The 14115-nt window shown below is 38.3% G+C and overlaps 1 protein-coding gene across 2 annotated transcripts in view; it reads left to right on the plus strand.

Annotated features, from left to right (window-relative positions):
* The window catches only part of LOC145687771 (uncharacterized), a 340643-nt gene that overhangs the window by 301401 nt on the left and 25127 nt on the right, over positions 1 to 14115 (plus strand). For both annotated transcript variants that reach the window (XM_081761210.1, XM_081761209.1), the window contains exon 6: positions 10168 to 10275. In XM_081761210.1, the coding sequence (XP_081617336.1) occupies positions 10168 to 10275 (108 nt within the window). The remainder of the gene's footprint in view (positions 1 to 10167; positions 10276 to 14115) is intronic.

The raw sequence follows: 14115 nt of genomic DNA on the forward strand, positions 1-14115 counted from the left end.
GGATATCAGTTTCTTTCGAGCATTCATTTTTTTTTCTTGGCAGGTTCTGTATTAGCACTCTTCTTTCTTGTAGTGTCTTTGGATTTAATTGCACCCGATGCTTGCGTCTTTCCTCGGAGGTGTTTTACTCTCATTGCCCGAATATTTTCAGAAGTTGATTGGCATGATTTTCCTGCGACACGACGTCTCTTCTGCACACAAACTTTTTCTGTGCTGGGAAGAACTTGTTGTATGGCTGTTGTATAGGCTTCGTTGGGACAAAGTTTTGAGAGCCATGACCGGAAGAAGAAGGCGCGTTGTTAAGATCTTCTTCCCGAGAAGACTGCTCCTCAAAATGTATAATAAGGCCATACGTTTCCGAAGGGGCGAATCGAAATTCTTCAATAGCTTGTGGACTAAATGGGTAGATACCAGTACATGAAAACCCATTAACTGCCAGTCCAAGAAAAGCTGTCCACTTCTAGGCTTCAGTGAACAAAATGCAGAACTGAGATTTACTAATCACTGACCTCGGGTTTTTAGTGAATCCAGATGATTGCCTCTTGGTGGTAATTGGCTTTAAGGGCCTTAAAAACAGAGCGATAGAGTGGTTATAATACGTGTGTTGTGTGTGGAGGTGGGTAAAGCATTTCGATGTCATGACTGGCAGAACTCTAAGGACAAAAGTTGTGAGTGAGATTTTGAGTGTTAAAGTCCGGATTTAGGCGTACGCCTTTGAATGTTACTACTGGAGGTATAAAAGACCTTCTGGCATTGCAGCATGCTATCACCGTTACATTTTCCCCTCGCTCAACAGATGTTAAACTTACCACCTCTTTTCTACCCTTTTCTGCAAAAATTTTAGGGGTCTGTTATTTAGAGGAAGATTACTTTCGTCCATGTTATAAATACGGTTACGATGGTTCATGGAGATCATACTCGTTCATTAATTTTCCCAGTAAGTCAAAATAAGAATTTGCAGTTTCCTTATTAACACAGAAGCTTTCGCTTTTGACAAACAAATATAAAATAATAGGCCTATAGTTCTAATTTCACTGCTATTCAAATTGCACCGTTTTGAATTATCCAAATTGCCCCGCAGTCGACGAATATTCCATTCAGAACGTGGTATGAAAACTGTTGATTAGGTGACGCCAGTGTACAGTATATCGATGCCCCACATGCTACTGATACGATTATAATCCAGAGCGGTTTCATTTTATCCAGTTAATAATAAGGAAATCTTAAGGAAACAACGTTGAAAATTATAACGACCTAAAAATACATACATTCGTACTTACCTTGCAGCAAACAAAAAATCGTATAAGCCTTCAGAACCGAAGGAATAATTTGTATTTCTGAGAGCGACTTCTGCGATCCACCACCTACAAATCCACCACAGGTTCACTAACATGGCGAGCCGCGTTTCCACTCCAGCTTGCAAAATGCTTAACATTATTCAAATTCCCCGCCTATTCGAATTACCCCGCTGTACCCTATGACTTATACTCATTGCGGTATTCTATTAATAGATTACGTCTGTTTTACATATTTTTCACATTAAAAGCTACATATGTAATCTTAGTTTATAGTACATTTAAATATTGGTAGAGCATTGCATACCACGGTGTACAGTTATACAATCTTTGGATCTAATATGCTTGTTACTTTACTAATAATCATCATTGATACATCCAATAGAAATTAAATAAAAATGTCTCTTAATGTGCTTCTATCGATGAAAAGTGGTGGCAAATAGTGCGCTTTGTCGAATTTTAGTGGCAAATTGTCCCTCAGCCCCCGTTCTTCCAGACATGTTGTATCATAATTTATTTAAAGTTATAATAACTTATAGTTTTGGGTATATAAAAAAAACTACTGCCCTCCTAAAATTTTCGCTGCCTCACACCAACACGTTAAAGCTGGCGTCGTTATTGGTCGGTCATAGCGCCAGGAAATTATAGCTTGCTTACTAGTTATTGATAATTATGCCCATAAACTTACTTTGATTTTCCGCTGGCTCAGTGATAGAGCGTTCACATCTGGTGCCTGGGGTCCCTAATCGATCCCAGCTCGCTCTAAATTGGCCTTTGTGGTGGACAAACACCACGTGCTTGGTTTTCTACGGGTTCTTCCGTTTCCTCTCACATTCTGTATTCCACTATTTCATTCATTCTCACCTTACCATACCTGGCATAACTGTCGGACGTAAAACTCAAAGATTTCATTTCATAAACATCCCTTCACACTTTCTCCAGGCTTAGAACTGCTTACATTCCGTACAGGAATATAGTTTTTTTTTTAAGTGAACCTTGCCATGCTATTTTGATTATTGTTTTAGCCAATCAAAAACATTTTCTTTATATTTATGTATTAATTTTCTTAAAATAATTTGCAAATATTACCCTTGTCATTGATGATATTCACAGGAAGCGTGCTTTCATTTGTTACCCTATTCGCATACTGTCTGACTACAGTCAAAATGAAATTACATAGTTAGCAATTTGTTCGAACTTCTTGACATAAGCCAAAGCAGTTAAACAGATCCTTCGTTTCCTCGTATTTCTCTAGAATATTCTTTATTCTCTTGTCGATGTTGATATGCCTTTTTGCTCTTTTGGTGCCTGGCTCTCCAAATTTCATTCTCCTCCGCATAAAGGTAGTGTTTACAGCTTCCTCTTTCAGCTTCTTCACCATCAAAAATATGTTCGGATGTTTTCTCCCTATGATGCAATTAAATTTTCCATTCCATTTTTCCACAACGTTATTTGTTCTATGCTTTTCTTTATAGAAATTCCAACTCTCAATTGGCGATGTAGTGTTCTCCAAGCACTGATCTACAAAATAATTTGCAAACTCTACTATTTTCGGCGAGTCAGGTGCGTTCGACATGATTATCAACCATTCTTCATCTACATCTTCTTTGGGTATAAGACTTAAAGCTCTACATCTTCTACAAAATAATTTAACTTCTTCACTTACTCTATAATCTTGCATAAGTCCAAGCTCTTGAATTTTTCGCCACAAGCATTGCATGAAATGGAAATTACATCCCGAAACTTTTGTTTGTAGGAAGAGATCATTAAGAGCTTTTTTTTTTTTTTTTTTTTTTTTACAGCCGCTTCAAAATCAATTTTTAAAAGCTGAGGGCTTCACTCTGGAGCCCATCTCTTAAGCAAATTGAAGAATCTCCTATATGTTAATTCGGTTTTGCTTGGTAGTAACGCGAATACAACGGGGAAAATGCTGTTTACTTCGTTAGTACAATCTAGCTCCACATGGATGGAATATAATTGTTGAAATTGTTGGGAGCAGCTACTGAAAGTTCCATCCATAAAAAAACGATTCAGCAGTATACAGCCGTCCTCAACCGCAAATATTAATATTCTTTGATCTTCAAAAACGTCGTCCACTACAAGAAAATTACCACCATTAGGTAGACTTAAAAGTTCGTCCGGAAAACTTATGTCCAAACTTGTTGCAGGATTTTGATCTGTACTTAAAGCTTCTCTTCTTAATTTACAGAGACCAGACTTAACATGTTCATATCTCAGAATTGCTGTCACCAGATCAAAACCCTTTTCTTTCAATTCCTGAAACAAGTGAAGAAAGGAAACATGTATTGTTAAGCTAGACTATACCAAATCAGGGGTGTCATTTAGGGAGGGCAGGAGGGGGAAATTGCCCCCCCCCCCAAGAGTTTGAGGGATACATATATTTTAATCGATTGTCTACTAATATACTGGTACAAAACGTGAAAGTCTTGTGTCGGTGGTACTCTTGCCCCCCCAAGCAAAGTCTGAAATGACGCCCCTGTACCAAATACAAATAAAATGATGAACTGAGTACAGACACACACACACACACACAATATTGTATATATATATATATATATATATATATATATATATATATATATATATATATATATATATATATATATATAATATAGGGACGTAACTGAGGGCACGGTCCTCCGGAAGCTTGTCTTGTCTCTCCAAATATTTATTGAAAATTATGTTATTCCATATATACATAAAATGATTATATATATATATATATATATATATATATATATATATATATATCGGGGGTCATTAAGGGCTTGGGACAACATAGTGCTATGCCATATTTATGTTGTTCCGAGAAAAGCAAAATTCAGCAGCAGGAATATCACACAAATTAATGGAGGCAAGAAGAGCACTATGATGTTTTACTGCCGTCTAACTCCGATTATTGCAAGCCTGTCTGCGTGTCACCCTCTCCCCCGGAGGTGATGATTCATTGAAGCGTCATAATCAGTGCTATCGGCTGCTCTCTCTCTCTCTGTGTGTGTCTCTCTCTTCGTCTTCATAACAGTTTTACTTAGTGGACGCTAAGTACACGGTACATGGATGTAAGAAAATAACAGGAATTAACGACCTGTGGAAAGAGTGGTAAAATGAACTGGACATCCCTGATTGTGAGATAAGATCAATAGAAAATTCCTTCTGTGAACCAGAAATACTGGGCGCTAAATCTACGGGCGCTACATACACGGAACCGTATGGAGGACCAATCCCTACATATCTCGTGAGACAATGTTCATGATTTTGAAATTGAGGTAAAAGAAACATACAACATTCTAATGTTCTCTATCCTGCTACGTGCTTCCTGCACCTGTTGCAGTAACTATGTTTAGCTAATACAATAATTGACTGAGACAATACCACCTGCCTAATGTATCTTCTCATAGCAACATCTCTGATCAAACACTTCCCATCCTTCCGACCCCTAAGCTATCGTTAACCTCAGTATGCGTGTGTTTCTTTGACACATTTTCTAAATTACCTTATACTTTTATGTCAAAGCTATCTTTATTTCTTGAAGGAGGTGAAATTGCTATATGCAGAAATGCACGCACACCAAAATACATTTTTTAAAACATTTTCACAAAGGGCAACAAAAATCAAAATTGTGTTACACTTGTAACGTTCAAGAACATTTTAGTACTGGAAGCTAACCTTTCACCCGGTGGTCTCCAAACTGGTGACTTGCGATGTTTCAGTGTAATACGTATATCTCACTTAGCCTCGGATGTTAATTGTGAGACATTAAACTAAAGAAAAAATAGTATAATGTGAAACTGCTAACATTAATTATTTAAATCATGGAGACAAATTAGTTTTCCAACGAACTGGGTGTAATATAATATACAGTTCATTCCACGAATAACACTAAGGCCCGTCACCTGTAGAAATCAAGGCAGGTAAAACATGGAACCTTCTGGAACCTTCAAGGGGCATAAAAGACAACATTATGCTGATAAGGATAATCCCGAAGAGGGGGCCTCAGGGGTTACGGGGCGTAACTACAACATTTTCAATAGCAACCCCCATCTTGTCATACCTCGTTTGAAAGTTAATCAGGTGCAGAGACAAGTTTTGCAAATTTCATGTCGCTAGCGTGTCCCTATCCAACACGGCGACCATCCGTAAAGTACGGTCGAAGTCCGTTCCAGGCATAACACTAAGGCCCGTCTTCTGAAGAAACCAAGGCGGATGGAAACATGAAACCTTTCGTAACTTTCAAGGGACAGAAAAGACAACATTATGCTGATAAGATTCCCCCATGACGGGGCCTAAGGGGTTAAGGGGGATAACTACAAAATTTTAAATAACAATTCCCACCGTGTGATATCTCATTTGAAAGGTAGTCATGTGTAGAGACCACTTTTGGAAACTGCATGTCACTAGCGTGTCCCTAGCCAACATGGCGGTCATCCGTAAAGTACGGTTGAAGAAACATTGCAAAGCAGTAAGCAAAGAGAAATATGGTACTCTTTGGGACATACCACATTAACGCAGGAGATTCTCGAACTGTGCACTGCCCACCTCCTAGCAGTAATGTAAACATTGGACCAATTCCTCTCGAACGCGGGTAAAAGTCATTACCGGTACGGAATGACAGGCATCAACTATGCATTGGCGCTTCTCCGTAATGTTCTTTTGCTGTGTACGGAACACCGTAGTCTTTAAATAGCCCCAGAGAAAATAGTCGGGTGGAGCAAGATCTGGTGAAGGTGCTGGCCATTCAATGGTGCCATGACCACCAATCCATCGTCGCGGAAACACACCATCTAAATAGTCATGTACAAGACGGTGAAAATGAGCAGACAGCCATCATGCTGAAGAAAAGGCGGAATTTTTCCAAATTCTTGGGGATCCTCTTCCACTGCCTCCAAAATCAATAGTACAATCAAGTCTTGCAGCATTGCCAGGTACTTCTCACTTGTTAATATTCCATCAATGAAGAGGGGCCTAATTATGTGATTACCGAAAATACCTGCCCAGACATTCAGCGACTGTGGGTGTTGCGTGTTGCCTTCACGAAATACATGAGGATTTGTGTCACACTAGTGTCGACAGTCATGCCTATTGACCTTGCCATTCAAGTAAAACGTATTCTCATCGCTGAAACACACGTTTATGAGCACAATGGTCCCACGCGCCAATCCCCACATATCTGCTTAAAAAACTCGATACGCATATCGGGATTATGTTCACTTAACTCCTGGATCATACGTAGTTTGTATGGATGGAAGTTGTTGTTTTTTTAATTCTGTGTGTCATTGTGCGTGACACACCACACGTTTGAGCCACCGTTGTTATGAACTGTTAAGGATGCACAGCCAGCTCCGCTAACACTTGTAAAAAAAATTATCTGTGTCTCCTCGGTAGCAACACTAGGGTTTCGAGGCTTTGGAGCATTAGAAAAAACTGCCTGTCGTAAAGAATTTGAGTAATAAATGGCGTAAAGAAGAAACACTAATCGGATTGCGCAAGTTTTGTTCATTGAACAACCGTACTGTTGCACTGTACGAACGAGTCGTAGCACCAAAGAGAAAGAGACTGCATTTTGTCTGCAATGTAGGAGGGTCAAACGCACCAGCACAGACACACGTGTACGGCCTTCAGACCAACTGCCCCGGGTTGTAATGTAGCGCACTGTTGATAAGAAAACCGCTCTGATAGTGGTGCACGATTAAACAGAGTTACTTTGCTCAAGTACGTGTGTCCAACACAGGGGTAAAAGTGGGTCTGAAAAGGTAGGGGGACGGTAGGTACCGACATGACGTCACTCCGTCCCCCTGCCTATCTTTGCCCATTGTATTCTTTTAAGAACTGGGGGACGCCGTATAATTTTCTGGAGGTGGGGGACGGCGTCCCCCGCGTTCCCCCGCAGTTTTACCCCTGTGTCCAACACCAAAACACCATTACTATCAACTCGTCCTCATAAACTACATCTCACCTGCAAGAGTAGCAGTTCGATAGTAGCGCAGTGGCAACACGTTCGTTCAGTACACGTGCGGTCCGCGGTTCGAGCCTCGGAGGGTTCTTTTTTTCGTTAATATTATGGTACTCTTTTTCAGTTCGATTTGCATGTTTTATATTTGCAATACTGTTACAGTGCTAAACATGTGTTACGTGTGTTGTGCGTTCGTTCCGAACTAGGACTACGTTAGATTTTAGAGTTGGTTGTGAACACGGTCTGGTCCCTACACGTGATTGCCTTTCAAATGAAGTACCACGATGAAGATTGCTATTTAAAATTTTTTAGTTATCCCCCGTAACCCCCTTGGAGCCCTCATAGGGGATTCTCCTTATCAGTATAATGTTGTTTTTTATGTCCCTTGAAGGTTACAAACGGTTTCATGTTTCTATCTGACTTGGTTTCTTCCAGAGACGGGCCTTAGTGTTATGCGTGGAACGGATTTCGACCGTACTTTACCGATGGCTGCCATGTTGGATAGGGACACGCTAGCGACATGCAGTTTGCAGAACTGGTTCCTACACATGATTACCTTTCAAGAGAGGTACCGCACGAGAGGGACTGCTATTTCAAATTTTGTATTTACCCCCGTAACCCCCTTAGGCTCCCCACTTGAGGAATTCTCCTTGTCAGGATAATGTTTTCTTTTGTGTGCCTTGAAGGTTAGAAACGGTTTCATGTTTCTATCTGCCTTGGTTTTTTCAGGAGACGAGCCTTAGCTTTATTCGTGGAACGCGGTGTATTTCTTTATCGCAAACTGTGCTCTCTTTCCTTTTGCTTGGCTTCTCATGACCCGTAGGGGTCGTGCATCCAAGAACTACAGCTTAAACCAAATGAGTGCGTTGTTTTCCTATGATTAATTTGCTCCATTTCGAAAATTTGAGTATGTAATTTGTTTTACGGGTAGCACCTTCAGTGACTTTCCTGAGAACCTGGTGATTATTTTTAGAAATTCATTCTTTTGAGATCTAAATTGTGTAACAAATGCTCACTTCTAATAACTTTGTCTATTCAATATAAGGTAAATAAATGCATAATTTCAATATCTCATCATTCATTATATCACCAGAGGTAATTGCATAAAATATTGCTATTATTTAACTATCATTTCATGTGAAATTTTGCCGCCAGATTAAGTTCGTAATTTGATAGGTCAGTCAAGATTTTGAATTCAAGTAAATGATTTTAAATTATTTTATCTGAAGAAGCTAAAGAGTATATTCATTCAAGTTACATGAGTGGCATTTTGTACAGCGGGGGACACTTCTAAATGGTACACCTTAGCCGTAAATCTCCATATGGCTGTACCATTTAGAAGTGTCCCCCGCTGTACAAAATAAAGAAATACCAACACTAGAATTAGAGTGAAATCTCAATACAACCATTACCAATATTAGAACTTACTACTGTACATATATACACTCAGAAAAATCCGTTCTACGGACAGCGGTATATTGTACAAATATACAGAATCCTCTTGCTTACTACAGAAATCTGTATGGAGCATACGCTATCCATATGCTACATACAAACTGCCTTTAAATGTTACATCATGCCGTTGCAGGATGTCTGAAATCTAAAAGTAATGCATATACTTATGTTACATTCCTCACCTATATGTTACATACGTCCATTTGTATGTGAGAGCCTGACCGCCTATATTGTTTCATACGGAAAGTAAATATGGATGGAACACTAATACGGAAAGTATTATAAAACATGCGTTTTCAGTTACACGTCTGCTGTACGTTAAGACCAAAAACTACAGGAATTACGCATGTAACCTACCTTTTTAAGTACGCCACCTACATTTTTTTCTCAGTGTAAATTATTATATTCAGGCATAACTTTAAATGTCGCTATACAAAATTATTTTCGATTTAGTAAGAGCCTTCACAAGAATTAAATCTTCTGTTGTGAAAACATATTTTCGGTACCCATGATATATTTTACACGATATGCTATGACAATACTCAACAAAGAAATTTCTTAAAATTAATTCCTAACATCGAATAACCACATATTTTTTCTGTGCTGTTGCTAGCAAACCAATAGATGCCTTATCACATGTTAAATTTGAATAAGAAGATCCAATAAATGGAACTGCCAACATGTCTCCCAGCGGGAAATAATTCAACTAACTGGTCTGTTACTCTGAAATAAACTGGAGACATCTGCTCGGAAATTTGTTAAGACGATTTTCGCAGTTCACTTGTGGCAAAAATTGAAAACGAATCGGTGCGTAGGTTTCAGTAAGTTTTAGTGAGCGATGATTTTGCCCTGTTGCAAGTGAATCATTATGCAGTAGAAGTATGACGCGATTAAAGATATTGACAAGGGTATTAAGCAACGTATGTTGCGAGAAAATTTATTTCAGTCTACTATGATTTGTTTCCTTTTAAAAAAGAAAAGGAAAGATAGGAAAACATATTTGTTGCTGTTATTAGAATTGGTATAGTATATTATAATGTTATATTGGTATTATTAAATGCTTCCTTGATATAATATATATATATATATATATATATATATATATATATATATATATATATATATATATATATATATATATATATATATATATATTTAAATTGTGTTTACCCTCAAAATTAACCATTTATAATTGAAAACAATTTATACCCGAGCAAAATAGCCAGAATGATTAAATTATGCATTTCGATATAACAATAAACCTCCTTAAATGAATATAAGATACTCCTCAGCTTCCTAAAGAGCATTATACCGAGATTTTGCCGTAGTTCCCGAATGCATTTTAATTTGAGTTGCAAATCCTACGCTTTTATTGCCTATTGTCTATATTTTAATTTTAAAGACTCTTGATAGAACATTTACCTGTGTTTTACTTTATTAATACAGATTCGCAAATGCATAGATGAAGTAAGATATTACAGATCGAATCCCGATGATGTTATGGACTTTATCAACACGGCATTATGCGTGAATAGCAAGGTGGAAAAATGTTTGGTAAGTATTCTGCAAATTTACTTTACTAGCATATATTACCAAGTAGTAGTACTCGAATGACTTGGTCATAATTTGGGCTTTGACCCCGACCTTTGTGACGTCATAGGTCAAAGGTCAATGACCTTGGCCCGGAGTCAAATCTAAAAATTGGGTATGGTAGCCTAGGACCATGGTATGTACCTCTATTAGTATTGGGGGTCTATGTCGTTCCCTTTCATGGATAAAAAATTGCCAAAAATTCAAATTTTGGAAGTTTTTGATCTAATTTATCCCCTTTGATGAGGTGTTATTACCCTATATGGTTATATGGGCGTATACAGGGATCTATTACCTTTCATAAGACATGGGTACATTAATGCACCCCTTTGAAAATTTCGGGAGGGGTACCTTGGCCTACCCCTTCAATTTTGGAAATTGCCCAATTTATATATTTGGTATAATAGCATAGGACCCTAATATAAATCACTATAAATTTGGGTGGTTCACTTCGTTCCCTTTAGGAGTACAAAATTGCCAAATTTTAGTACAACCACGTGTTTGGTTTCTGGACCAATATATCCCCATTTGATGAGGTCCTATTACCTTATATGGTTATATGGTTATGTATATTGGTCCATTATCTATCACAAGACATGGGTATATTGATGCACCCCTTTAAATTTATGGGAGGGGTACCTTGGCCCACCCTTTAATTTCGGAAATTGCCCAATTTAAACATTTGGTATTATAGTATAGAACCATAATATAGATCACTACAAATTTGGGTGGTCCACCTCGTTCCCTTTAGGGGTACAAAATTGCCAAATTTTAGTACAACCACGTGTTTGGCTTTTGCCCAATTTATCCCTTGGATGAGGTCCTCTTACCTTATATGGTTATATGCTTGTGTATAGGGGTCCATTCCCTATCATAAAACATAGGTACATTGATGCACTCCTTTAAATTTTTGGGAGTGGTACCATGGGCAACCCCTTCAAATTTGGAAATTTTCCAATTTAAGCATTCGGTATCATAGTACAGGACCTTCATATGTATCATGATAAATTTGGGTGGTCCACTTTGTCCCCTTTCACGGGTAAAAAATTGCCAAAATATAAACATAAGCAATATGTTGTACCACGTGTTTGGTGTTTACCCGAATTTATCCCCTTCGATGCGGTCTTATTACCTTATATGGTTATATGGTAATAAGGTAATACCAACCAAATTTTAAAGGTTATTGACCTATTTTATCTTTTTTGATACGGCTTTATTATTGAATGACTACAGGATTTATTACTTTTTCATAAGACACAGGTGTATTTATGTACCAATCTTAAATTTTGGGAGGGGTACATTTCTTATTGTTAAATTAATAATTGGTAATTGTTCTTAGAATTGGGTGGTATCAGTGTTGGGCAAATTTCAATTGAATTAACAATTAACAATTAATCTGTAAATTTAATTGTTAATTGCAATTAACAATTGATATAAGTAATGGTTAATTGTTAATTGCAATTGGCCATTGAAAAAGGAGAATCAATTGCAATTGATCAATTGATTGGAAGTAATTGCAATGGAAAGTAATTGCAATTGAATTCTGTCATTCAATTGCAGTTGAAATTAATTGGCAATTGATTCAATTGCAATTGATTTCCACAGCAATTACTTTCAATTGATTGATCAATTGCAATTGATTTTCACTGATTAATTTTCAACACTGTAGTTCAGAGAGGGCGTAGGGCAATGAAAACTTTAGACACGACCAATTGACTCACCACCCGTCGTGACCCACGACCCACCGTGACCCACTCTGACCCACCACCCATCATAAACCACTCTTACCCACTGTGACCCACAGACCCACCAAAACCCATTGTCATCAACTCTGACCCATGATTCACGCCCTCTTCTCTACTGACTAAAGAGTTTAAACTTGTAATAAAACAAGCCTATAAAATTATCACTCATCGGAGTTTGAATTTCTACGCTGAGATGAATGGTGATACTTCCACAGGCGTTGACTTCCAAATACAGCCCCCATCGACTGTGGGCCAGAGGCATTGTTTTTTTTTTCAAAATTGGAACCAGAGGATTATAGGGACTTTTACCGGCATATGTAAAAAGTAGTAGAAAATGGCAGATGTTAGTATCACATTCATAGTTTTCGCGGTATTGGTTGGGGGTTGGTGGGGGCCAGAGGAGATTTTTTCACAATACGAACCAAGGGGGTCTGATGGGTGGTTCACCGGGACATGTAAAAGTAGTAGAATTTGTGTCGAATCCATATTTATTGGGGTTGCTCAGACGTATAGTGACACCCCCGATAGTGTATACGTTCAAATTCAGCCCCTATCGGCCTTCCCAATGAAAACACATGTACGGAAACGGTTGTTGGATATATATTCACACAAAATATATCCAATTTTAGAAATGTTTTTTAATTGTTCTCCCGTTGTTCAGTTCGTTTACATTGATATTTTATCTGATCCATGCGAAGAACGGGCATAACAGCTAGTACGAAATGGTATAGTGTTTGTTATGGAACAAATTACAATGAATTCAATTATATAGATAATAATTATAATTAATAATTATTTCCTTGTTGAATTATAGATACTTTTCAGTGGAAAACTGAATAAAATTCAAAAGTCCCAAATCAACGTAAAGTAGACCAACGTAAAGGAAAAATGTATAAAATTTTCCATATAATTAAGCTTACAAACTTAAATGGAAATTTAGCTTAATTACATGGAAATTTTTTGTGTCGTTTTGTGCGCCTATTTCCTCGTTTTCTGCGTCACCGGAAATGGGTCAATGTTATCCTACAAATATGGCGGAACAAGTTAATGCTGTTCCGTCAGGAACGATTTCGAGGTCGTTTCCTTCACATCATCTTGTGCGTGTTTTCTACCGTTTTGTAAGCCTATTTCCACATTTTGTGAATCAATGGTAGTGGGTCAAAATGGGCATTCAAAGTGGGAAGAAAAATGATCCACTCTCCCAACAGTATCGAATTTCAAGGTCGCTTTTTCGCATTGTTTAGTGCATGTTTTTACCGTTTCTGCGCATATTTTCACGTTTTGTAGGCCAACAAAAGTGGATCAAAGACGACCTACCAATATGGCAGAAAAAGACATATCCATTCCACTTTTAAGGTCCATTTTGACCATCTCCCACTGATGCACAAAGCGACACAAATCATGCATAAAAAATGTGAAAACGACCTCGACATTCGATGGTGACGTAACAGCATTATGCTATTCCGCTATACTTGTAGGCCCTTTTGACCCATTTTCGTTGTCGCACTAAAGTAGAAATAGGAGCACAAAACAGTACAAAGCAGGCACTATACGATGCGAAAGAAACGACCTCCAAATTCGATAGTGGCTGAACAATGGCTCTATTTCCTCACACATTGATGGACCATTTTGACGCATTTCTGGTGATGCTCAAAACGTGGAAGTAGGCGAACAGAACGGTACAAATACACACTAAACGATGCGAAAGAACCAACCCCGAAATTCGATAGTGGCGGAACTGAGCCATTTAACTCCCACTTTAAAGCCCCGTTTAACTCACCTCGGGTGATGCACAAGACGAGAAATAGGCGCAGAAAACTTTAAAAAAAAGGGCACTAAACGATGCGAAAGAAACGACCTAGAAATTCGATAGTGTCGGAACAATGGGTCATTTTGGTCACACTTTGGAGGCCCATTTTGACACACTTCTGGTGACGCGCAAAACGTGGAAATAAGGGCACGAAACGGCACGAAACATTCACTAGTCGATGCGAAAGGAAGGACCACGAAATTTGGTAGTGGCGGAGCAGTGGGTCATTTTCGTCCCACATTCGAGGCC

This window comes from Thermobia domestica, chromosome 6 (genome assembly GCF_964235325.1).
Source record: "Thermobia domestica chromosome 6, izTheDome1.hap1.1, whole genome shotgun sequence".
Taxonomy (NCBI): Eukaryota; Metazoa; Arthropoda; class Insecta; order Zygentoma; family Lepismatidae; genus Thermobia; species Thermobia domestica.